We start from the raw sequence: 26112 nt of genomic DNA, 5'->3' as shown, positions 1-26112 counted from the left end.
GATCTAGTTGCATAGTAGTTGACTTAACTGAACTTGTTCCAAGAAGGCTTTGAGATAAACACATGTGGAAGGCAGGTTATTTCCTCTTTGCTACCACTGGTCCATGGATTTAAGCGTACATGTTCCTGTTTGAGCATGTATTCTGTAAAAAAAAACACCAGTAAATTTTCTTTCATAAAGGGACCACTCCTCAGGGATAGTATAGGTACTGCTTGAGTGTGTTATGTGCATTATGTGCACTTAGTCATAATGTCACTTTTTTGATTTTTTTTTAATAGGGTGAATCATTTGCAGTCTAATTTGTACATTCTGCTAACTAAGCTATATGAAATATATAATTCATGTAGGTAAATACAATTTTTAGATCAAGAATTGAATCTGTGTATTCTATAGCAGATCCTTGTTAAAGTCTCTTAACCTTTTCTGATCATGAGTATGTGTGTTTTGAGAAATCTTATTGTAGGGGAGAGTTTTGGCTCGTGATGAGGAGTAATCCAGAATACTTGGTTTGTTGTTTTCATCCATTTACCTTTTCTTAAAGACAGAAGAACTGTCAGAAGTTTTTACTACACCTTTTACTTCCTTCTTTCTTTGACCTATGGGTGTTTGCCTGTCTGTGTTTAAAAATTATGTAATCTTATTTCTTATATAAAATATTGCTGAAAAATGCTAGTTTTGTTACCTTTTCATTGTCTGGTAAGAGAGCAAAAGGAAGCTTCCAAAAGTTTGGTTTTTTTCCAAAAGTTGGTGGTCACTAGTGGTGTTCCCCAGGACTCACTATGGTCCCATTTTTGTCTAATATCTTTATTGATGGTCTAGACAAGGGGATCAAGTGCATTCTTGGTTTGCAGATGATGGCCAGGTGGGTGGGAGTGTTGATCTGCTGGAGGGCAGGAAGGCTCTGCAGAGGGATCTGGACAGGCTGCATCGATGGGCTGAGGCCAGTGGGGTGAGGTTCAACAAGGCCCAGTGCTGGGTCCTGCCCTTGGGTCACAAGAGCCCCAGGCAGTGCCACAGGCTGGGACAGAGAGGCTGGAAAGGACCTGGGGGTGCTGCTGACAGCAGCTGAACATGAGCCAGGCTGTGCCCAGGTGGCCAAGAAGGCCAATGGCATCCTGGCCTGGATCAGCCATGGTGTGGGCAGCAGGGCCAGGGCAGGGATTGTCCCCTGTACTGGGCACTGCTGAGGCCACAGCTCCAGTGCTGTGTCCAGTGCTGGGCCCTCAGTGCAAGAAAGACACTGAGGAGCTGGAGAGAGTGCAGAGAAGGGCAGTGGAGCTGGGGCAGGGTCTGGAGCACAAGTCCTGTGAGGAGCAGATGAGGAAACTCCTCATCTGAGGGAGTATTTATTCTGGAGAAAAGGAAGGTCAGAGGTGACTTTATCACTCTCTACAACTGCCTGAAAGGAGACTGTGGCCAGGTAGAGATTTCTCTCTTCTTGCTGTCAACAAGCGACAGGGTGAGAGGACATGGCCTCAAGCTGCACCAGTGGAGGTTCAGACTGCACATCAGGAAGAATTTCTTCATGAAAACAGTTGTTAAACATTGGAATGACTGCCGAGGGAGTCACCATCCCTGGAGGTGTTCAAGAAACAACTGGACATGGCTCTTAGTGCTGTGGACTAGTTTACAAGGTGCTGATAGGTCAAAGGTTGTACTCAATGATCGTAGAGGTCTTTTCCAACCTAAATCATTCTGTGATTCTCTGACTAGCATTTAACCTTTTAGCTGAGAAATGTGTTCCTGTTTGATGAGGGTAAAACCTGAGCTTTCTGGAATAGGGATGGTTTATTTCTTGCTCCTATATGAAAATAAACCAAAACATTTTTCATTTGTCACCCTAAGACATTACTGTTGCATTTTGTTTTGGAATTTCTGCTTCAGATGTTGAAGAGAAACCCATGTTTTGCCTGATTGTTGGGATTTTTTGTCTTATTCCTGGTTTTTGCCTTCAGTCGTTATGCTATTGTTATATAATTTCTCTTTTCTGTGGTGTTGAAGTCTTCTCGAGCCATTTGATCTTGGAAACATGAAGGAAGGCATCTTTCCTAACAACCACTGCCTGTTGTTACATATTATTTACAGAGTGACATTCTATGTAGTTTTAATTTTTTGTTGCTGTGTCTTTTTAGGTTTAGGTAACAGAAATCTTCATATGTCATCATACAGTAACATATTAACAGCCAGTATTTAAAACACAGCAGAGGTTATACTGCTTAAGGTTCTTATATTCAGCAGCCAAGCATTTATGTGAAACAGATGCTGACTGTGTAGTATCCTTTCTGTTTTGTTGAAGCAGTGTTCTTCCTTGAGGTCAAAGATGGTGCTAGTTTTTACTGTGCTAGTTGTCTCCAAAGCTGATAATGAAGCCAGGTTTTATTTCTTCGTTTCTACAGGGATTGTAAATTTTTCGGGCAAAACATACAGAACATAGTCTCCCTTCTTTAATCTATTAAAGGATTTCTTCATCCTCCTTTAAGATTTAAGGACAGGGAAAAAAGTTTGTTGTGCTCTCTATGCAGAAGTTTTTCTTTGAAGCGCGTGATTCTAGAGTATTAAAAATTCAACACAATTTCTGGTTTTTTTATTGTTTTTGTTTCCTAAGACAGGAACTTGCAGTCCTAGTAGAAAATAAAGGATTTATCCAATTTGATAAATGTTTTGTTTAAAAACCTAAAATTTGATCCTGATAAAGTAAGCATGTATAGAGATCTTTCAAATATAACATTAGGCTTTCTTAAATTACTTAAAAAGAAAGTCTTGTTTTATTTGCTGACCAAGTTGAACTGCCTGTTCTCTAAGTTGCTATTTTGCTATACCAGTAATCCCTTCCATGTCCCCAAGAAGCTAAAAAAAAATTACCATTTTCCCCCAAAAAATTTGGTCTAAAAGATAATATGTATAATTTAAATTATTGTGGAGATATGCCATGCCCTAGTCCACATTATTTCAGTATGTACTATTACCAGGACAATTGGAAAAATCTGTCTTTATTATGCGACTCAGCTGAGTAATGGTATGGAAAGAAACTACAGTTGTGATGCTTTCCTCTGACAGTGCAGTAATTTGTTGTTGGAGCTAAGGGTGACATTTTGTGTGATGAACATAGAGAGGAGTGGGAGAAGACTAAAAATAAGGCAGATGATAATGTTTGTTGTTCAGAAGATTCTAACAGTGTTTTGCTGAAACAAGTTTGGGATGGTGAATGCTGAGGTTGGTTCTCAAGACAGATAATGAAGGTGTAAATGCAATAGGAAGCTTTTTCTTTGGTTCTAACAGATTCCAACCTGGAGACACAGTGGCTAAAAGTACCTTTTATTCCCTGTTTTTTAAAGTCATTTGCACTTGTAATGCTTTCAAAACAGAATATAATGTTGTGGTTTAGATATTTATTCAGGTCTATATCAAGATTTAAGGTCCATCCTGGTAGTCAACTAAGAATTTCCAGTTGTCTTTTTAGAATAAATTGTTTAATAATATATGTTGGTATCTTGTAAATGGAGGCTTAGAAACTACAAGTGAGATGCCAAAAAATGAGCCATGTCAAATTGAAAAGAGTGATTGTGGATGTGAGCAGTTTTTCTTCATACAATGTTTAAAAATGCTAACAACATGCTATAGAATCTAATAATGATCCCTTTTTTATTTATTTAAATATATTGTCTTATGTTTATGTTAGGTTTTGTGATACACCCTAAAGCCAGTTTCTCAAACACAGAGAGTACATGTTATGTAGTCATATTGGAAAATTCATTTAAGACAAAAATCTGTTAAGTGCTTAGCAAGAGTGGAGTGGTTAATATCAGGAATGCTCTTGTCTCCAGTTGGTTGATCATGCCCAGGAAAAGAGATCAGAACTTGCCTCCCCACTGCTGTTACTTCTTAAGCTTGATTACCAAAGTCATAAATTCACATTGTTAGGCCAGCTATTAATTGTCTAGGTGACAGCTTGAGAACAAATAGCTTTAAATAGGTTTGGTTAAACAAAGCATGCGTATTTTGCCTTAATTTGGAAGTAAAGAGCAACAGAAAAGAGAATAGGAGGAGAAGCCACACTGTTGTGCAGTCCAAGTTGAATGGAAAATGTGAAATTTTGGAAAAGACAGCAGCACTTGTCAGGTAGTATCTAGCTAGTGAAAAAAATGATGGACTTGGGAGAAAATAATGTTGCTCTGTTAATTAGAGTTTAAAATTTAAATATTTTTGTGAAATTTCTCTCCCTTTGCTCTATGGAAGTGGAGTACAGAACACCCTTCTAGCAATATAGAGCAGCTAACATTTCATCAAGTTAGTCATCAGAAAACTGATCCCACAAGTAAATGCCAGCCTAAGTCATCTACAGAGGAATGAACTAACACAAAGCAGTAAAATCTCCATACTGTACTTGACTAAAAGGCGCTTGACACCTCTACAAAATCTGGTTGTGGAGTACATGCAATGCCATCTGCGACATAACTGCATCAAACAGTTTACAGAATGTTTTAGCAGATGAAATTTTTAGATGACCCTGTTGAGTTGTCCATGCTGTGAGTCGCGCGGATACATTCTACTTCCGAAAGCATTAAAGTTAGATCTGTTTGCTATCAATCATGCTCAGCTTGCTGTTCAAATGGTGCCTAAACTCAGGCTCTGTCACATAGTTTCCTCAATTCATGGACAAGAAAGATCATTTACACCTGCTTATGGACCTCTTTAATGGAAGTCTGAGGAAGCTCTTATTCAGCATAGTGGTCTTACCACTGTTCTTTGGAAATACTGTACTTTTGCTACAGTTAGTTTTTTTTACAGTGTGAAAAGACAACCTGCAGTTTGTCTCACTGCAAGTGGGAACCATGCAAGTAATGCCTATCAAACCTGTGTAAATAGGATAAGCAAAATACAGAATTTCCTTGTTAAGTTTTTTGTGGGTATGGACTGGTTGTTTTGGTTTGTGAGATATTTGTAGAGAGAAAAGCAGAACATTTGGTTTGCTTAAAAGTCTCTGCCTCCTATTGGGCTTGCAATGCCATTTTCTTCAGGCAGAATCAAAGGATAGAGTGTAGCAACTTAGTTAAGCATCAGAAATGATACAAATATTTTAGGAACATCCCCCCAAAGTGTTATCTTTGAGTTTAGACAGATAAAGCGTTGTACTTCTGTGGGCCGATTCGCAAAAAGGCTTAACAGACATACACAGCTGTGGTAGACTTGCCATTTCTTTTGTATGACTACTAGTTTGAAGTGCCATAGAGAGAGATGTGTTTTGAACTTTATTTGAGGTTAGCTGCACTGTTATCAAAGCTGTGACTGCAGCTCAGGGGAGGTTACGTTTGAACCTTGCTGGGTGCTGGCAGCAGTCTTGTGGAGTTGTGCCTCTGCTTCTGAGACCCTGGCTGTTTCAGAGTTCTCTAGCAGATGTGGGAGAAGGACACAGATGCAGGTTATCTTGATGCCAGCCAGTCTTTGCTAGCCCTAGAGGGGATACTGTGTATTTGTGAATTTAAAAAACAAACAACCCCAAACTCATAGAAAAACAGAGAAAGAAGGGGTGAAGAATGGCTGTCTGTGCTACCTGCTGCAAACTATTAAATCTTTAGATATTGGGCTTAAATAGATGTTAAAGCGTATTGCAGGGTATACATAACCTTCTCTTTCTTTTAAATTAATTTGTCAATTTTTAAATAAACTTTATAATGAATTTTATATTCTTGATTAGAACAGGAGATATTTGTTTCAAATTCCAAGGGACTTTTTTTAGCAAGGTAGTATAATACACACAACCAAGTAGATCAAACTGACTTTCTGCAGGCAGGTATAAGTATCATGTTTTTAAAACTTCCAAGTGCTTGAAACCTCAATGTTGTTCCAACAGATTTAAATATCAGAGTAAGGCAGAGATTCAAATTTGGAAACAGCACTTAAATTAGTTAATAAGGAAAATACTGAAGGCTTGACTTCCAGATTAATCTCACTGGGAAAGCCTGGAAGGCAGACAAGAGATGACAGAGGTGGTTTCCATAAACTCTGGTTTGATAAGAAAAATAAAATGAAGTATCATAAACTAATATGCATTTCTGATATTGTATGTTTTGAATACAAAGGCAGACAATTTTTTCTTCAACATTTTCTTTTTTTTTTCTCTTCTATGCTGTTTTTTCATACCATATTTGAATTGTTGCAGCTGAATATAGCTGATTTGGCAGTCTCAAAATATTCCTCTTTCTGGGGAAAAAGTGCCAATTTCCCACTGCCATGTATTGTGCATTGCAGGAGTACACTGCCTGAAAGCCTAGAGAAAGTAGGCTGTGATCACTTAGACCTGAGGAAGCAGAAGTCCTGGGACTTCTGAAAATGGGAGAAGGTTTTGGTTTAGCATCTGTGTTGTTGCAGCAGCCATACAAAGTAGCCATGGAATGATGACTGACATGACACCAGCAAAAACATTTTTATCTCTTTGTGGATGTCTCTGTCAGATGGGACAAATTCCATGCAGATTCATAGCAGGTATCTTAAACAGGATTTATAAAGTTGTGTTTCATAGAAAGAAGCCAGCACATTTAAAAGAAACCCAACAAACAATCAAGAAAAATCCCCCTACTGTATACAGGATTTATTCAAGGGTGGAATACTGGGAAACCTGCCCAAGATAGATAAGGGGCAGCCACATCTCTTGAATGTGTTAAGATTTCTAAGGCATGTTCTTGACTACTCAGGAAAATACATCAGTTTTACTTGTGACGATATGATGTGAAGGTATTATCCCTACATATATTTAGAAACATGTATTTTCCTAAGATTTTCTTAGGGTAAGAGACTAGGTTATATTAGAAATTTTGCAAGAATGGATAAGAGATTTCTTTTCCCCTTCCCTTCTCTCTTACTCCCCCACCCATGTCCAGTGTTGCACACAAAAAGATCTTGTAGCAGAGTCCTTTGCATTTTTTCGCCTTTATGCTTATTAGAAATGTTCTGTTTAATATCAGTAGAGTAATGATCTATATAATATTTTAATTAACTATAAAACCTTCGGAGTATGTAGGTGCGTGGATGACATCTTTGAAGTTGTAGAAAAGCTGTTTGCAGCCTGCATTCTTTCATGTGCCCGTGTTAAATGTTTTTGATAGGAAGGGAAAAAAAAGTTTTTCTCTCTATTTGGGACTATATCTTCTCCAGACCTGTGATATATTTTGAGGTTAACAAGAACTGTAAATTGCAGACTAGACTGTGTTAAAGCAAGGGCTCTGTGACATTCATTGTGCTTTCGATGCAGAGTTGCTGAAAGTCTGACAAGTAACAAATTTGATACATGCAAATTTCTTTCAGTGAATTTTTTCTGTAATGCTATGTTCTGTTCTCCTGAAAGTACTGAAAATGAGGGAATTGAAGGTAGCCTCAAACCACCACTGTGAATGAAGATGTAAATAGAAGTATTCATAGCTGAAAGGTAGATTTGCAGCTTTGTGTTCTGCATAATATTTACATGAGTGTGTACTTGTACTTGTGTGTACTCGTTCAGGTGCATGTTAAACTGCACATAACTCAAAATCTTCCTCCCAGCTCCCCAGGGGTACTGTTAACACTGATACAAATAATTAAGTGTTAATATGGGCACACTGTTTCCTTGACTGATGATAAAGAAAAAAATATTTATTTGATATTTAAAAATATTAAAATAAAGGTCTTTAAAATTACAATTAGTTGAATAAATCTGTCCTGTAGTAATGCTAAATGTTTGGGGTTTTTAATTGCAGCATCCTGTCATTTTTCTACAAGCGAAGGTTTGGTTTTTTTCCTGTTATAAAGTAATTCAAGCCTATGTTTGATTGAATAGCAGCTTTTCTTTTAGAATAAGTGGTGTGGTTGTGTTGTAGTTTGTATTTTGGTGTGTTTTTCCCCCTAGTTTATTTGTAATTGCATATTTCAGTCACATCACAGGAGTCAACCCACTCCTGTAAGTTTCCTTCATGGCTGAGGGAAGCGAATCATATGCTTAGCCATAAGTAGTGGCTCTTGCTTGTGTTTGAGGAAGCCGCTATGAATGTCACATTTTAGTGAACCTGTCACATAGCACATTCCTCTAGGTCTTATGTGAAGTATGTTTTTCTGAAGTATTGGAGATTTTTTTTAAATCTTAGTTTAGGAAGTTTATTGGTTGGAGAAACAGGAATATGGTTCAAAGCTGTTAGCAAAACACATGATAGCAGGCTGACAAATCTAAGTGCTTATTCTGTGTGTTACTATTGTTTGATGGGATGATTTGGCTACTAGTTAAATTCCTGCTTTTATCACATCAGTCTTCTGAGACCCTAAGATGTTTAATGGATATACATTATATTCTGGATTTCCAGAGACCTCAGACTAAGCATCTTCCTGTCTTTGAAACCTTTAGAATAAATGAAGAAACTTAATTAATAAAACAATTTTGCTGAACTGCACCTAAAAACAACTGCTTGCTTTCTAAGGCTGAATTTGTCATGCCACAAAGTATGAATGGCTGAAACACTATTCATAGACAAGTATTTCCTTCCCAGGATAGCTCCAGGATCACTCCACTCCACTGCTCTGAGGAAAGAAGCTGAGAGCAGATTCTGCTCTCTGGATATGAAGAGTTAAGGCAAAAGAATATCAGGTTATTTGTCTTGTAGAAATTGTGACTTCCAGCTGCTGATAGCTTATTGATGCCAAGACTTATTTTTCTAGTGCATTTGCCAGAAAAATGGTTTAAAATGGCACCCTAAGGTCCATGCTTTATCAGCTTTTTCCTTGTCTGCTTAGTGCAAATTCTTTTTATTTTTAAACCTCAGGTGATTTCCTCAGAACTGAAGTGTAAGCAATTTCAGGGCATGTCATTAGGGTAATGGAAGATCCCAAAGAAAATGCCAAGTTTCATGGGATGCTGTTCTTATGGGAAGTTGGTTCTTATGCCTATGCCATGGTGACTGACCAGGCCTGGAGAGAAAAGGACTGCTATACTTTGGTTGTGGTTCTTTTGGGACAACTGACGTGGGGAAACAAAGTTGAGCTGCTAAAGAACCTGAACCAAAAAGACAGGACTGTAACGTCAACAAATCAGCATACTCCTTTTCTGGCTTCAGTGTCCCGTGTAGGGATCTATGAGCTGCTTTCTTCCAAGTGCCTGGATACAAGAGATCAAATGCTCTTCAGTTTACCACAGTTTTTTTCTTTTTAGACTGAGTATGGTTACAAAGGTAAGACTCAGATTCTAGCAGTGACATGTGATTGAAAAGTAGCTGACTGATGATTAGAGCACATAAGACAGATGTTATGTTGCTAGAAAAAAACATGTTCAAAGAACTGATCATGGTCTTGGTCTTTCAGTTCATAGAAAATGAGTCTCTACTAGTTTTTAAAGTAATGTGATACTTCAGATTCCTGCGACACTGCTGTGTGTGGCTGTGTAAATAGTGTCCCTCTGGCAGCTTGCTCTACTTGGTTCTGAAGTAGACAGCTGTTCAGAAAGACTGGGGCATCTAACAGATGCTATAAAATTCTTTACAAGTACAGTTGGCAGATATGCGTGTGCTACAGAAACATAGAATTAGCTTTCAGTGTAGTCCCTCTTCTGTATATATAATATTAATCTTCAGATCCTGATGATTAAATAAATAAAACATCGATCCTGTTTGGCATTTTTATTTTGAGTCTGGTTAAATTAACAGAGAGATTAAGCAAGGTCTTGACTAAGTCCCGCAATTATTCACATTTAAGTAGTGAGCTCTGTAGGTCTTTTGCAGAAAAAAAATTATTAGGTATGACTTCAGTATTCTCTGTAGAAAAAAGTGTGTGTGCTTTTGTGTTGACAGCTTGTGCTGGGTGAAGATACAAAAACAAAATGTTCAGGGTTCCAGTGTGACTAGTAAAAAGACAAGAGTAACTCTATTAGGTGAGATTTGAATAATCTTGAGTTGCATACGTAAATTTCCTGGAGAAAATTTTTATTTCTTCCTTCACTTGTATTTAAGTGAGTGTCTTTTTTGTTGCACAATGAGTAAATTAAGTTAATATTTTAAGTATTGTATTAATGTTACAATCATTATGTTACATTAAAATCTCATTATGTTTCTTGGAAATTTTGTGTCATTTTTTTTCACTGAAAAGTGGAATTTTATTATTTCAAGCTCTTGGTTCTTGTGTATATATGGAAGTTCACTTCTCCCTGTCTCAAAATAAGAAAAGTGTCTATAAAAGGTGCCTTCTGCACATTTCTGCAAGTCACTGTCTGGCAGACATGTCAAGTTTTCTACTAGACTGTTGCTGCCGCTGTTCACTGTTCAGTGTTTGTCCCCATGAGTGTAGTGCCAGATCCAGACATACAAAGAATAGCCCATATCCAAATCATAGTTTAGATAGTTTGACAGCTGTCAAATACAATTTTTTTTTTCCTACCTCATTGCTACAACATATGCTGCTCTCCAGGGGAGACAAAAGCTTTCTGTTGATAACCTTAGTGCTTGGCTTCTGTTGAGATGGCTGAGTGCTGCTGAACTGTGTCCTAAAAATTACTGTGGCATATAAGCCTATACAGTCACTCATGTGTCTGCTGTTGGGCTCTTCCAGAATCCTTAGTGTGGTTGACAGAGCAAAACTAGATGAACTGAATGCCTTTGCATGTAGTCACCCTAGCTCCTCATTCACTGTTCAACTCACTATTGTATCATCATTTTCCTCATTAAATATCTAATTACTTTAATAGGCTTTTCTGACACCTTTTTTCCCCAATTATGAAGTGGTTGCCTGATGGTTTGGAGATGAACTGGAAGACCTTATCAGAAATGAGCAACTGCCATGACAGAAGCTGCAGGTTTATGACAAGGAGCTGCAGGGCAAAGTGAAAAAGAATGGGTAAAGGTTTAGGTATTAGTGCCAAATATTCCAGTGAGAAGGTAAAAGATTAGGCTGTGTGGTACTGTCAGCATGGTTGTTCTGCCAGTACTCATTAACAAAGCAGAAGCTTTAATGGAAGAAAGCTGCATTGAGTCAACTTCCTTCCATTTAAACAATGTTGATTTGACATTGGGGGGTGTGTGTGTGTGTGTGTGTGTGTGTGTATGTTGGATTTATTGATTGCTTTTTTTTCTTTTTATTATTTTAATGATGGTTAAGAGAAAATTTAGTTAATTATGTTGATCATACTAAGTTGATGGTTTATTGTCACTTACAAGTGTTACATTTGTTAAGCTATTCTTGTTTTAATTAGTTCTCATTATTGTCTTGAAAGGAGCTGATAATATCAGGAAATACTGGAGTCGTTACTACCAAGGATCCCAAGGGGTAATATTTGTACTAGACAGCGCCTCCTCTGAAGATGATCTAGAAACTGCTAGGAATGAGCTGCATTCTGCTCTTCAGCACCCACAGTTATGTACTTTGCCGTTTTTAATACTGGCCAATCACCAAGACAAGCCAGCAGCTCGCTCAGTACAAGAGGTATGTTAATGTGTCGGCTTCTTGCCTGTTTGTATTTACTTTCTGCACACCACTGATCCCCTATCACTTATTACCCTGACATCCTGGTTAAAGATGTTTCTTCTTTACTGTAAGTATGCAGACCAGGAGGAGTCCCAGTCCCTAAAAACTTAGTCCACTGCACTCTATACAGACTTAGCTGTTCTGGAAAACAGACAAGGAATACTTGGATACAAACAGATCTTCTGCTTTCACCATATTTTGCTTAAGGGAGAAAAGATGTTTTTAAAACTACTCTTATGAAAAGCTGCTGGGACAGTGATTTTTTTGTTTAAATTGAGTTTTTATTTGCTATTAGTTTTAATTTTGCACTGTTCCATTACTCCATTCTTTTCCACTGCTTAAAGCAATACATTGCGGCCATAGGTTGCCTTTTTTATGTAAAAGCTTTTTTCTGAACTGCTGTGTACTGATTGAGGTTAGAGTTGCAATTCCTGTTCTGAAGTCCTGAACTGGTTCTCATCTTCCTGTTCCCAGGAGTAATGTTTTTGTCTAATTTCTAGCTATCACACAGTAAATTATGTAATTGTTCTATTCAGTGTACCTTTTGCTCTTCAGTTTCTGAGAAATTTGTCTTGTCTACATTCCTATCATGTCAGATGCATTTGAGGAAATGCTGAAAATTACTTCTGAAATTGTAGGAAGAAGTTAAAATTGGGTTGTGTCATTCTGTTCATAAATGTCATTTAAAGGACTCCTTCTTTTAAAAATTATATGAGAAATCTGTTTGTTCTTTGAGTGCAGCAGAGTGAAAACTGTTTCAGCACCTTACTGTGTTGCTGCTTTTTATTTAAACTGATTCTTTCTTAGATTTTTATTTTTCTGAAATATGAAGTTTTAGACTTTCAGCTCCAAACAAACTGATCTGTAGAATAGCTGCTCTTAATACAGTATAGTTGAACATACAGCCTTTGTTTCTTTATTGCTACATATGTCTCCTTTCTGAGTCAAAAGAAATTAAGCTTATTATATATTAGGAAATGGTGTAAATGTGAGTGGAGTACAGCAGTGTTTTTAAGAAGAGATTGTGACAGCTTTGTAAACTACACTGTAAAATATTTTTTAGAATTGTTGGTCCTTTTCTCTGAAAATTCATTCTTAGGAAAAAGGAAAAAAATGGAATTTGGATTGAAAATATGAAGTTACATAAAAAAGTAAACAAAAGTTATGGAGGGATAGAACCTACAAGTTCTAGGTCTTTTATATATAAAACAGACTTAGGAAAAAGTAATGAATACTTAAAGGAAATGTAATACGGACTTTGATATGTAAGTTTAGTAATGGACTAGTTCATTATACAGCATAAAAGCAAATTTTGCTTAGTTTATTATACAGCATAAAACCAAAAACCTCCCACTTAAAAATGAAAATATCCTGAGACAAAACTGATTGGATTTTATCATCCAAATATAATCTATATGCCTTGGCTTTAACTTTTTCATAGAGCAATACAGATCACATTTTTCATCATCAAAAGGGCTGTTTCTTGTATAATTTACGTATTTCTTATTTTACTATATTTTTCATATTTAAAGTGGCCAAATTTGGTTCAATATTAAGTGAAATCTTTGATAGCAAATAAAATTTCAGAAATATTCTTTGCCCAATTTCATATTAATAATGAATGCAATGCCAGTTGGTTTGCTTTACAGCAAATTATATTTGTAGCTCTCTCATTGTGCAGGTGGGCCCATGTGGGTAGACTTTTGGGCCTGAACTGAATTTTTTCACATTTCTTTTATTGGCAGTACCCTCATTTTCACCTCATTCTTACAACAGCATTTAAATGGGTTTCTACTGCATGCTTTAAAAAAACCCGAAACGTACGGTTTATTATGTTAGCAGACAAGTCTTGATTGCTAATGTATGAGTACGACAGAATGTGTGCAGAATACAACACTTTTCTTAAATGTGCACAGTACATGCATATTCTCAGGGAAAAACGCACTCTGTATCAAGAGCTCAGTGATTTTGAAGTTCTTTAATTATGAGTAGTGGAAAGTGAAATTAAAAGAAAGAGAAGAAAAAAGGAGAAAAAAAAAGAGAGAGAAATGTCACAAAGTTGTTGCATTGTCCCTGAAAAAACGATGATCTGTGTTTTTTGTGTATACAAAATAGAAGCCTTTGGTAATTTTTACCAATGTTGAAATGGTAATTTCTTGCTTTCTTAAAGGCTTTGCTGTGCTATTTTTCTCATTATTGAGATGTGGAATAGAAGTAGAATGATGAATTGCAAGACCATTGCTTACATAAAACCAGCATATTAAAATATGTAACAAATGTAATACATTGAGCATTGAGAGTTTTATTAGAAATTTTTGCAAAACTAAGTCCATTAATTATAGGTATTTTCTTGATTTTTTTCATGTGTTAGAAGACAGATGAATCACAGTTGAAATTAAAAAATGTGTATGCATTCTTTTAGGCAACAAATTGCTTTTCTTTAATGGATATGAAAGGACTCCTTGGAGTATAATTAAGGAAAATGTCTGAGTTGAGTGGTGCATAATAGGAAATGTAGAAAAATATTTATCTACAACAAAAATTCTTCACAAAACTGTGCAAGTGCCAAGCAGTTTCTGCAACAGATGTTAGTTATATCTTTTGTTGGGAAGTGCAGTTACTTTAGTTTTTCACAATGTTGTACTTATTAAATGTGATTTTTTCCATACATTGCTTAGGTAGAAACGATACTGTAGAATCTACATGCTGTAAGTAATAAGCAGCGTAATAAATAGTTCAGTTCACAGCTATAATAAATACTTGCAAAAATGTTCAAATAACTTATTTAATTTATGAAATGCAATTTAACCTAATTAATTTTGCAGAATATAGTTCACATTACTGAAGTGACCAGGGAAAATTACAGGAGAAATCAAGCTGAAATACTGATCGATAAATGTAATCCTTTTTTTCCCCTGAGTTCTGTTGCTGGTTAGCTGTTTTCTAGTTATATTTTGATTTTTAAGTGAACTTAAGAAAGTAAACTTGGCATAGCATTTCATTTCAGAAACTATAAATAAAGATGTCCCTCATATTTCTCTTATGTACACTTCTATGGTGGTTATTCTATCTTCTCATGTCAAAGATATTTCTAAGTTGTTTTGTTTTTCCTGTGACAATAGCACTTATTTAGACATATTTAAATATCTGCTAAGTGATTTCTACTGAGCCATGCTGAAATAAAGACTGCATAAATTAGCCAGGCTGTAAAACTGATACAACTGTTTTTGTTTCAATAGGTTTGCTCCAGAATAACTTTATTTTAGATTAAAATTACGGTAATGAAGAATTAATCATATAAAAGTCAGTTCTGACTGTAGTTTTAGAAAACTTATGAAACAGCAAATAAAAAATTTTACAAATGAAAACTAAATTTAGTTACTCAGCATATGAGGGGAGGTAGTGGCATATCAATTTGGCTATGGCTTCCAAAATACAGGCTGCAGTTCCAAAACAGTTTATCTAATGATATGTTTTTAAATAAGTATCTTCCTGACAGAATGTGCTTTTACTTTTCCACAAAAAAATTACTTTTGATTGTTGAAACTGGTTTTGATTAGTCATATTTCTCTTACAGGCTTAAAATATTGCAGGAGAGTAGTGGTGATAAAAGTGCTTCAAATTGCTTTAAAAGGGACCAGACATTACTGTGATTATCAACTTTTTAATTTTTATTTTGGAATGTCTGCTACTTTGTGTATGAGTATCAGAAGCTGGATATTGCAGTGGATTCTTGTGAGTTGAACCAGTTTGCACTTTTCTCCCAGGTCACAGCAATATTTAGGAGCTGCATGTATTGGAAGTTGTCTGTAGCCACTATATTTTGGGAGCAGGGTATTCTGGATGCTTGTCTGAATCTGTTTAGGACTCCTGGAAGCCATATAGGACTGGCCAAAGGAGGAACCAAACTGAACTAATTTTTCCAGTTCACTGATGAAGCAAGTTCTTGTTTGGCAGTGTGTTGACTTTGCGATGTTTCTATTTTTATATTTAAGGCTCTTTTTAAGGTTGTAGGTGGATTAGATGATCAGCATAGATCCACTCCATTTCAACTATTCTATTCTAAGACCATGTATGTGAAGACATGCATGTAGTATAACCTGTTGGTGGGTTTTTATTCAGTTATCCAAAAATTCAGGCAAATAATAAATTTCTTTCATGTATTTAAATTGGTGACCACTAGTAACAGGAGAAATCACTGAACACCTGTTCTAAATTCCCTTTTTTAAAAAAAGTTAGGACTTTTTTAATGTGGACTTGCTAGTCAACAGTAAATTAACCTATTCTCAGCCTATTTTAAGATTATGCCATTGTTTTAAATATAGTTGATGGGAAAATAATAATATGGAAAGCTTATGTTGATCACAAGTGCTGGTTTTTGCATAGTAGACCTTATTTTAAATTTGACTTGATGGGGGTGTGAAACTCCATAGGAGAGTAATTTTGATTGTCCTTTTTTTCTTTGATAGACCAAGATTTTAGAAAATCTTTTAAGTGCAAACAATATTTTCAAAAGTGAGTGTGAAAGGTTTGTTGCTTGTTTACATAGATTTTGATGTATTTATCATTTCAAGATTATATGGAATTTGAATCACTGGCAATGTTTAATTAGGTTTTCTGTTAGCAGAATAGTGGAAGATGACTCTCTTTATGAAAAGAGCCGTCTTAGGGCTGTGAGGGCTGTTATCTATTACTCTGCCAGTTTCTTCTCTGTTGTTTATGTCTAGAAATAATTTTGTAGATAAACAGTGTCTTCTTGAAGCCTTAAATATCTTAAAGCTGAATAGCCATTGCAGGAAAATGCTCAGGTTTGCCAGCATCTGTGGAGGCTCTTATTGGTGATGGGGATCTGGAGCATGCTGCAAATTGGGCTTTCTGGGCCTGTCAGTGGTCTAAGTTGGCTGTTTAGTATGACAGGCTCAATTCCAGGATGTAATCATTTTTTTATATTCCAATGTCTTTGTACTGTTTTTCCATAATTCATGCTGTTTGTGGTTTCTGCTAGTTAGGGGAAAATGGTTTCTCTTTGGAAACCCTTTCAGTGTATGAGTAATACATGTCATTACTAGCAATCTGTAAAACTGCATTGAACAGTGACTACTAAAGAGGTTTAGCTTCAGAGAGTATGTAGTATCTTAGCTCACAGATTTGGGCAAATGTTTTCTCCAGGAGCAGGTACTGCAAAAACTTAGCCTACAACCAAGAGTGAAAATGAAAGTTTTCTCTGCAGTCTGTCCTATCCTCACCCTGGTCAAGCTTCTCAAATCGGAGTTTTCGAAGACCAGCTGTTGCAAATCTGTGTGCTTTGTGACAGGGACAGCCAGAGCAAAGTTAAATCGGGGACAGATTTTTGGTTCCTCAAGGAACTATTTCAGAGATGATTTATCTTCAGATTACTGCAGTAAATAGCCAAAATATAGATTCCTACCCTGTTTTTGAGATCATAGTGACCTTAGTGACCTTAATATTTGCAATCCCCTCACTGCAAATACTTCTTTTCGTCCAAGGTGTATCCCCTGATATTTGAAGATTGTTTTGGAGCTGGACTCTGCTATTTTGAGTATTGGCTGCTTCCTTCACAACTGTGGCCTTTGAGGGAACAGAAGAGTTATTTGTCAGACTTCAGTTATGAACACATTTGCAGAAGAGGAGAATATTATTAAACTAGTGTTTAGACAATATTAGTTTTGCCCTGTTTAGAACAATGAAGAAGTAACTCCTATTTGCATTTCTCATATGAACTTCCATTCTGATTAAAAATTTCTTCATACCTATTAGGAAAATGATTTAGACATAAAAGGATCTTGTGATAAAAATAATATATAAAAAATGCAATCTAAAAAGATAACCAATTTAAATAAATGATCCATATCCTAGCTAAATGTGAACAGCAAGGAATTTCATACAGTTGCAAAACTGAATCCAGACAATAACCCCACATTTTCCTTGCATGAGTTTGTGTTTCAGTCATGCTTTAAAATAAACGAAGCCATAACAGATAAAATTGTCAATATATTCATTAGATAAAAAGATGAATTGGTATAGTTGATCATGTTTTGGTGAATAATATCACTTTATAAAGCTTAATATTGCTGTCCCAGTGTATGTGGGACAAAGAAACAAAAACTTAACAAAGAAAAGTGTCTCTCTGAATAGTAAATTCCTAATTGTGCTTTTGACAAATACTTAAGTCTGCAAGGAAATTAGTTCAAAGGCTGCCCATAGAAACTCTGATTTTGAATGGTGTTCCTGAAGATACGAAAAAATTGCTCGAGCACACCTGAATATATGCACATATTACACAATGTACAAGAAGATAAAGAGTAGGAATAGCTAAGACACAGGAATAGGAGTCCTGTCCACGTACACCTATTTCACAACATGAAACTGTATTAGAGAAATAAATCTCTTGAATGGCCCTTTGGAGAAAATGGTGCCAGGTACACGTCCACAAAAAAAGCAGCCGCATGTCTTGGAGTAGAATTTGAAGAGTATTGCTGTATATAGTTTTGAACATCAGACACGGATTTTTGCAGTACTATTTGGGTCTTCAAATGGTTGTTTTATATGTATATAGATAGTGTGTACTTCGAGTATTTATTTCATCAGCAGTGTTGGTTTGCTTGCTGGTCTCTTTGCCTCCCCCCATCTTTCAGGTGTGACAGTTTGTCTGTATGACCATGTGATGAACTGGTTTGGACCTGAAAAATTATTTAACTACTATCCTTCCTCAAGGTCTTATGAGAAGCCAATTGGATAGTTGGTGTACAGGCACAAACAAGAGGTGGGAGGAAGGTGTAAAACTAGAACTGGTGTGGAAGGTTGGAGGTGTGGACCTCTAAAATCCAGTGAGAGCTGGACCCTTCTGCCCACCATGTTACTTCTCACACTTTTTTGGCTTATCCCTCTACAGTGAACCATAGTAAAGGAAGATTATACAGGAAATACTGGAAAATAATTTTTCCCTCTTAGAAATGAATGTTCTAGAGTAGGTATGCAATTGCTTTTACTGGACTTGAAAGAGCGAGACGAAAGAAGCATATATTTTCACTGTGTTTTGAAAATTTAGTGTCTTTGTTGACTTCCAAGCAAAGAAAGAAGATGGAAGATGTCATTCAAAGAGAAGGAGTTGGCTGCACTTGCAGAACTAAACACAAAGACTGTAAAGATAGAGCATGGTCTCTAAAAATAAAAAGTAAATTTGTGAGAGAAAGTTTAAAATGCTTTCAGATACAAATCTATATGCATAGTTTAGTAAATGTTTTTCATAAATATTTGTATACTTACAAATGCTTATATGGTATTCAGTAAGCACTGTAAGAGGGGAGTGTAGCTTTTTACAGTTTTTTTCTGAAATCTTTTTTGCTTGGTAAAAATTTGGTGTGCTTTAGTAGAGAATTAAATGAAATCCTGAGGCCTGTTTGAGACAAATCTGACCACACAATCATTATGACTCTTTTGAGCTCGCCTGTCTGTGATATTGCTGTTCTGGGGAATTCTTGAATGCTCAAAAATTTAATTACTGTTAGTGACATCTTACATGAACAAGAGAAGTCATATTTCTTTCAGAACTAATAACTATTACAAATGGAACAAAATAGTGGCTGTATAACTACTTCCAAATATAACTCTACCATTTTGCAAAAATGGTCTCAGGATCAGTTGAAAAAGAATGGAAAAGTATTTAGTAATGCATTGGATCAAATTTGTGAAAACTCTTCTATTGTAAAAAATGATTTAGTCTGTGTTTTTCTTTCAAACACCCATCTTACATGGATATATATGTATATGTACTAGAATGAAATCTTGAGTTCAATAATACAAACTGCTGCCTTTTAAAAGATGAGGACTTATTCTTCTGTTTTTCATTCTAGTGCTAAAATAAGGTTGCTGATTAAAGGCAAGTTAAATATACTGTGATCCTTGTATTTACCAAGGAGAAGGTAGTTTTTTGTAGTTGAACTACATAATTTATATTTGGTACTCAATATAACAAAGTAAATTTTAAAAGAAATGTTTTTCAAGTCAATTATGATCACATAATCTTCATTCCATTAGAGTAGGTATGCAGTGTATGAACTTAATTTCTGGCCACAGTCCATTCTGCAGGAATTACAGACTCACACACATGGGAAATCATGATAAACTTCTTAATTGGTCATGTCAGGGAAGTTCAACAATAACCACAGCAGGAGAAAATCTATCCATTTTATATCTATGTAAGTATTTCAAGTTGGATTTTAATTCTGTGCCACAAAAGTAGAAAATTTTCAGCTGCATCAATACTACCTACACTGTGACACAGCATAGGTTATTATGGTCTGTAATTACCAACACCCTGAGGACCTTGCTGGAAATATGTGTATGCAGAGTTTCTTAAAACCTGCTTCAAATAGAAGGTGCTCAGAGCTCAGCCTGAGCATGGAGGCTTTTTGTTCCTTATGAAAATCAACATTTCTGAAGATGCTTGAAGAGAATGTCTCTTGAATATGAGCTGCAGCATGAGGAAAAACAAACCCAAAAAATTGATGAAAATTGATGAAAAAATGATAGGTCATTGGCCTGTCAGAAGCTGGTTCTTTAGATTTTTGAGTGTAAAATTCCTATGAGCGAAAACTAACCATAAATCTCTGGAGATGGAGATGTTGGCATGTATGTAAGAATTCATGAAACAATGGTGTTTTCCCAAGTGACGGGATGGGGAAAGGATCATCTTTGCATCAGTGGTCTGGATGTTACTGAAACAATGCTACAATTGTCAAAGGCCTTACTACTGTAAGGTGAGATTAAATTATTTCCTATCCATTCTCAGTTTTGAACTAATTTTTTTTTACCCTGGCATTCTTTCAAACCGTTATGCTCCTGGAAAAATCTTGGATGCTCTCTGGGTGTGGTGGAAGACAAAAATCAAAGACTGTTGTGAGCTTGATTGCTAGACAGGACACTGCTGTGTTTGCAAATGGAATGAACCAGAAAGAAGGAATAACAGGAGAAAGAGAAGGGTACTGCTCTCATGCACCCCTTCTGTTACCTCCCAAGACTTTACTGGCAGTAAAGCAGAAGAGATGAGTAGAGAGCATTCTGGGGTTCAAACAAAAACTAAGAATGGAATGGAGTTCTGCAAATTCAAAAGTAGTGAAGGGCCCCACAGTTGGTGAGGATGCAGTACTATGAGTTGTTACTTAAAGAAAATTGGAGCCATTGAAGGCCTTCTTCTATAGCAATATAGCCTGAACAGTGTCCATTATTTCCTCAGAAACCACTTCTGTTCAGTGCATAATGACTTCTGGTTCAAAAAGAAAAAAAACCATTTTCCCATCCACTTCTTGCAGTGATTCAACAGCAGATGCAGACATGCTTCTGAAGAAACATGAGTTATCCACTCTAGCATCTGGGAACAATTGTCTTCATAAGACTAGAAGCAGGATTTTGAATATAATGACATTATTCTAATGATGATTTGTTGATACTGCAGCATATCATTAGTCATGCTGGAATCTTTATAAGCATAAATGTTTTCTCAAAAAAGTTTAAATGTTTAGAAAATCTATTACAGCAGTCTGACATGAAACAGTAACTTCTTCTGTTAGAATCTGAACAGCCTTAAATTTTGAGTTAGTCTGGAAAAGAATTTTTTGAAGGATCATACAATTTAACTAGGTAACATATTAAAACAGGCAAAGTTAAGCAATTTTTTACTTGAAAATTTGTTCATTTATTATTCAGATTTACACACATCATCCTTATATTTTTTCCTACTGTTTTTAAAAAGAATATTGACAGTGTTTTGAATAATCCATAGCTATAACTACATATTTCTCAATATCTTTGCTTTTTCTGATCTTTTATGTTGTATTTAGTTCAGATTCTGATTAGATGCAAAGTTGCAAGTGTCAGAAAGCCTGTGCTGTATTAATACTTTCTTAAAAGTAAAGACTCAGTATTAATGTGTGGGCATCTTTAAAGTTAACGCCTGCTGGAGTTAAATTTCAAGTATTCAGAGGCATCCATTGCCTATTAATAGATGTGTGAGGCATCTAGAAAACTGATTTTAAAAACCCCGAGAAACGACAACAAAAAGCCCAACCTGCTTTAGTGAATGAGCTTTGCTTAAAAGACTTTTCATTTCATTCACACGTATCTCCAGAAGTGGATAATTTGGATTACTGCATATAATGTTATATATTTGTTACAATTGCATTTTTTATTTAAAAATAAGTTGTTTCATCAGTCTCTCTGTTAATACAAGCTTATTCTGTAATTTCTTTTTTTTTTTCAGCATTTTTTCATAATGTATTATCACAGCATTTACAGTTTCATTTTGGTTTTTTATGTTATTCTGGTAATTAATATTAGGAAATAGTTTACTACATTACATGAAACATTTAAGTACTTTAAGGATTTCTTTCCTTTGCTTTCCTATAGCTTTGTTCTGTTGCAGTAATGCTTTTACAACAAACCATATATTAACTACAAATCTACTACAGATATTCTGTTCCAATTTGTTTACCTTTGTTCCTTGTTGCTAATTATGCCTTTACTCATGGCTGAGGATAAGAGAGTGAAATTTGAGTCCCTCTCTAGGGCAGGAAAATAAATCTTTTCAGAGCTGTAAACAAAAAGATGCTCTGCCACCAATATTCCAGGAAACAATCAGGTCCTTTTAGATGCAACAACATCTACATTAGTGGCACAGGGTATATTTGTTGTTTTAGAAATACATAAATCATTTTGAATAAGCAGTATTAATGCATGTGATACCTATAAGAGCCTGTGTTTGCACAGACCCTTATTCAACAGTCAGTGCTCTTCATTGAGTAATTTGATGTGTTCCATGAATCAAAATTTATTACTTAAAATTATTACTGTATTTTAAATTTATTTATTCAGTTTGGACTTTTTTGTTTTTGTGGTTGTTACTAAGAAATTGCCCTATGCACGTAAAAGATGAATGGAGGCCACAGACATGGTGCTGTACATTCTTGAAGTATTGCACGTGCCTGCACATCTGTCATGTAGCAGAAGAGTTCAGACTATGTAGTTTTTGCTTGACTACCTTTTTTGTGGATATGCTATCCGTATCATTTCCCATGAAGTTTAGAGTGTATAATTTGTTTAAATTAAAGTCATAATTGAATGAAAATTGATGTTGACTCATTTTGGAATAGCTAAATATTTATGTGATGGAGAGAAAAATCTCCTTTATCTTCCATTATTATTCCTCTTGCTAATTTTCTTAAAGTAAGTTTGAGTTTTATTGAAAACTCAATCTTAATAGTTTAAAAATACGCTTATAAAAATCTTCTGAAAAACAAGAATAAACATTTTAAAGCCAAAATGGACTGTTGTTAAAGTGGAGGAAAAAAGCTTAGTATTTTTCTATTCTGATTTATTATACAGAAGGCTGTTTTTTTACAAAAAAGGGCTTTTTTTTGCCCTTTTTTTTTTTTCCTTTTTTTCCCTCCACTATTCTCAGTCTCTTTTGATCATTGATCTGGGTGACCCCACGCTCAGGGGTTTTTTCTTCATTTGACATGGACAGATTTTTGAAGTATAGCTCTCCTTTGGGAACCTCGGGCAGTTCCACTTGACTAACCTGTGATCTAATGAGCAGTAATGCAGGGTTACAGTGACCATTTTGTTTGCTTTGAGGGAGGATGGCTAGACAGAGAGTGGGAGAGAGGCGGTGTCTGCTGAGAAAAAAGATGCAGGGTGATCGAACAGTGTGAAAAAGACTTGTTAGCCCACATTAGTGTGCCTGATTTACTTCACAACAGGTCAGGAAAGGCCAAAGGCAGGGTTGTCATTAAATTGCAAAGTTGAAAATCCCGGTATTCAAAAGCATTCAAATTTCTGAAAGTTGTAAATTAGAAAGTTTGTGGTTCATGTTGAGTTTGGCAGAAAGATATACAGAAGTACCAGCTTCTATAAAACATGAATGGTACATTATAAAATCATGCTGTAAATAAAAAGAAAACCAGCTTTTTAAAGTACTTTCATGGTTGACTGTTTTACAATGAGACTGGGTGCGAAAGAAAGGCCAAACACTAACAAGGTCGTTGCACTTTCTTTATGAGCCCTGGGGACCCCTTAATTATGTGCCCGTGCTGCTTATTTTGAGATCTGTAGAGTGTATGTGTACACGTGTTTGTATAATATATAATTTTTATTTGTATTTATTAAATCCGTACACATATGTGTATACACATATGAATATGTACATAAAAATTAGATTTTAGCTCTACTTGCCCAGGAATGTAGATTTTGAATCTTCTGTAGCATGTTATGATACTTTTTTGCCCTCATATCCTTGATTGTTTCTCTTGCAGTACACAGTAATCTTCATGCCTTTGGTCTTGAAATAGGCATAGATTTATCTTAAACTTAAATTTATAAATGCAGACACTCACAAAAATTATCTTTATGTGCTAAAAAGTTATTTTTCTAATAGTAAAGCTTGCTTCAGAACACTTGAATTGCAATTACAATTGACAGCCTGCTGCTTTGCAATTGCAAAAATGAAAAGTTGAAGCTACCTATTCCTGAAATTACATTTACTCTTCTATTTCATTCACTTACTTGTCAGTAGCCTGAATCTCCATGACTTGAAGAGTACAAGCAGTTGCATTGATAGCCTTTAACTCATAGCAAACTCTTATTGCTATTTCTGATCTGGCTGGCTTTAGTGAAAATTGAATGCAGCCTTTTGGCTATATTATCATTGTGCATTGTAGCAGTAGGTAATAAAACAAAATTTTATTTTTAGGGGCAAGGTACTTTTCACTAATTGATTCTTACTTGTGTTAGCTCTCAAAAGTCAGGTATTCACTATAGCCATACAACTGTGTTAACTTTTAGATTGTACTGCGCAGACAGATGTGATTGTCTTGGTCCTTGTGTCTTTTTGCAATTAGAAATACATGAAATTAAACAGGTGAGAGGAGCTGACCCATAACTAAGACTATATTTCTTACCTGACTTCAGGGGACTGTGCTCCCATTGATCATTCAAATAATTTCATTGGCATTTAAGGGAGTATCTCTTCTTGGTTGAAGGGAAGAGAAGACAACAGGATGTCAGGCTTCAGTGTTCACATTCAACATTAACTTTTGGTCTTAACTTGTATTGGATTATGTATTAATATGTGGTGCCAGATTATTTTTGGTTTATCTTGGTCATCTTTTGTTTACACTGCATATAAAGGTGTAGTTTTACCTCCTGATAACCTGAGGTTTAACTGACAGTTGAATGTGGGTAACAAAGTACATTTTTTATATTCAGTGCTGCATTTCTCAACTAATTTCACAGTATGTCATTCCTGTTTTTAACACATTGCAAAATTCACTTATTATTAGAATTTAAAATAGGATTAGTGTATTTTGAAACAGCATTATGTTCAAAGTGACTTCGTTGTTACTACACCCAAACACTAGTCTCAAAAAAAATTTGCTATGATATGTATGCTTCCATTTTCTTGATTATTTTAATTGATATGTAGTTGCAGCAGCTTGGTGGATTCTAGGAAACTCCGCATTGAGCTAGCTTTCTCTGTATTTTTAGGTCATGTTAGTCAATGGAAACTTATTAGGGCATAAAATGATGGGGAAATGTTTAACAAATCAGAATACTGAATCAAGGCACATTTAAGCCTTACTAGTACTCTTTCCATTTACTTTCTCCATTCCCTAAATAATGTTGTCTGTGCAGTCTCTATGCACTCTTTATTAGCTCTTCTATTTGATTTAATTATTCAGTTACTCAGTGTGTCTGAATTAAGTCATCTCCGCCAATCTGCTTATTACAAAGAATTTGGTCAGTGAGAAGAGACTAATGTCATTTTACTAGACTAATTTTTGTTGGTGTGTGTTTAGAAATCAAGACACTGGAGCAGTATTTCAAAATTGATTTATTAAAAAAAAGTAAGTTCAAGAGTATATTTTTGATACTGCCAGTCACAGGCTCTGGAAGAGTAAATATGACTTACTCATCTGAAGAAAAGGGAAATTGTCATATGTTCTTCTTAGCTTTCCTTAAGATGTGAATAGCTTTAGCAGGTTGGTGCTTTGAAAACCACAAAAAGTCTACTGCAACGTAAACTGTTTTCACATAAACTTGCCAGGTATTATATGAACAATTAAGCTCTTTTTTGATGGTAATATTGTTGCTTGCTTCAGGAAGACAGCTGACAAAAGAAGAGGGGATACAGCCAAATATAGGCTTGTGGAATTTTATTTTTTCCCCACTTGATAGTTGCATTTTTAGAAAGCATTTAAAGTGATTTTAACTTTTGATAAAGGTGTTAGAATGCAACATGCAAAGTTTTTTTTTCAATCTGGTTGTCATGATTTAAAACCTCCAGCAAAACATTCCTGTAGGTTCATTTCCCATGATCTCTCCACTTTATACTGTGAAGTAGTTATGATTTAATCCACATCATGAATAAGGTGCAAACACAAAGTTTAGCGAAACAAAAGAAGCTAAATATAAAAGTAGTTGCAGGTGGCCATGTTCTAAAGAAGAATGGGTGTGACTTTTTACATTTTCCTGAGGCCATTATTTGCATCTCAGCGCTATATTTGAGAAGTATAACTCTCCAGCTCTTCTAAGCTGGGAATGTAGTAGCTAATATGTTGTATAAAACTG

At 35.5% G+C, this 26112-nt stretch overlaps 1 protein-coding gene across 7 annotated transcripts in view; it reads left to right on the top strand.

Moving 5' to 3' along the window:
* The window catches only part of ARL15 (ADP ribosylation factor like GTPase 15), a 225458-nt gene that overhangs the window by 83895 nt on the left and 115451 nt on the right, over positions 1 to 26112 (top strand). For 4 of the 7 annotated variants that reach the window (XM_064405093.1, XM_064405095.1, XM_064405096.1 and 1 more), the window contains 2 exons: positions 11219 to 11427; positions 16977 to 17225. In XM_064405093.1, the coding sequence (XP_064261163.1) occupies positions 11219 to 11427; positions 16977 to 17132 (365 nt within the window). In that variant the 3' untranslated portion in view covers positions 17133 to 17225. Of the gene's footprint in view, positions 1 to 11218; positions 11428 to 16976; positions 17226 to 26112 lie in introns of those variants that run through there. The other 3 variants (XM_064405098.1, XM_064405099.1, XM_064405100.1) reach the window with 1 other exon arrangement.

This window comes from Passer domesticus, chromosome Z (genome assembly GCF_036417665.1).
Source record: "Passer domesticus isolate bPasDom1 chromosome Z, bPasDom1.hap1, whole genome shotgun sequence".
Taxonomy (NCBI): Eukaryota; Metazoa; Chordata; class Aves; order Passeriformes; family Passeridae; genus Passer; species Passer domesticus.
Note: the sequence above shows the minus strand (reverse complement) of the source record. Positions and strands in the feature narration are given on the sequence as shown.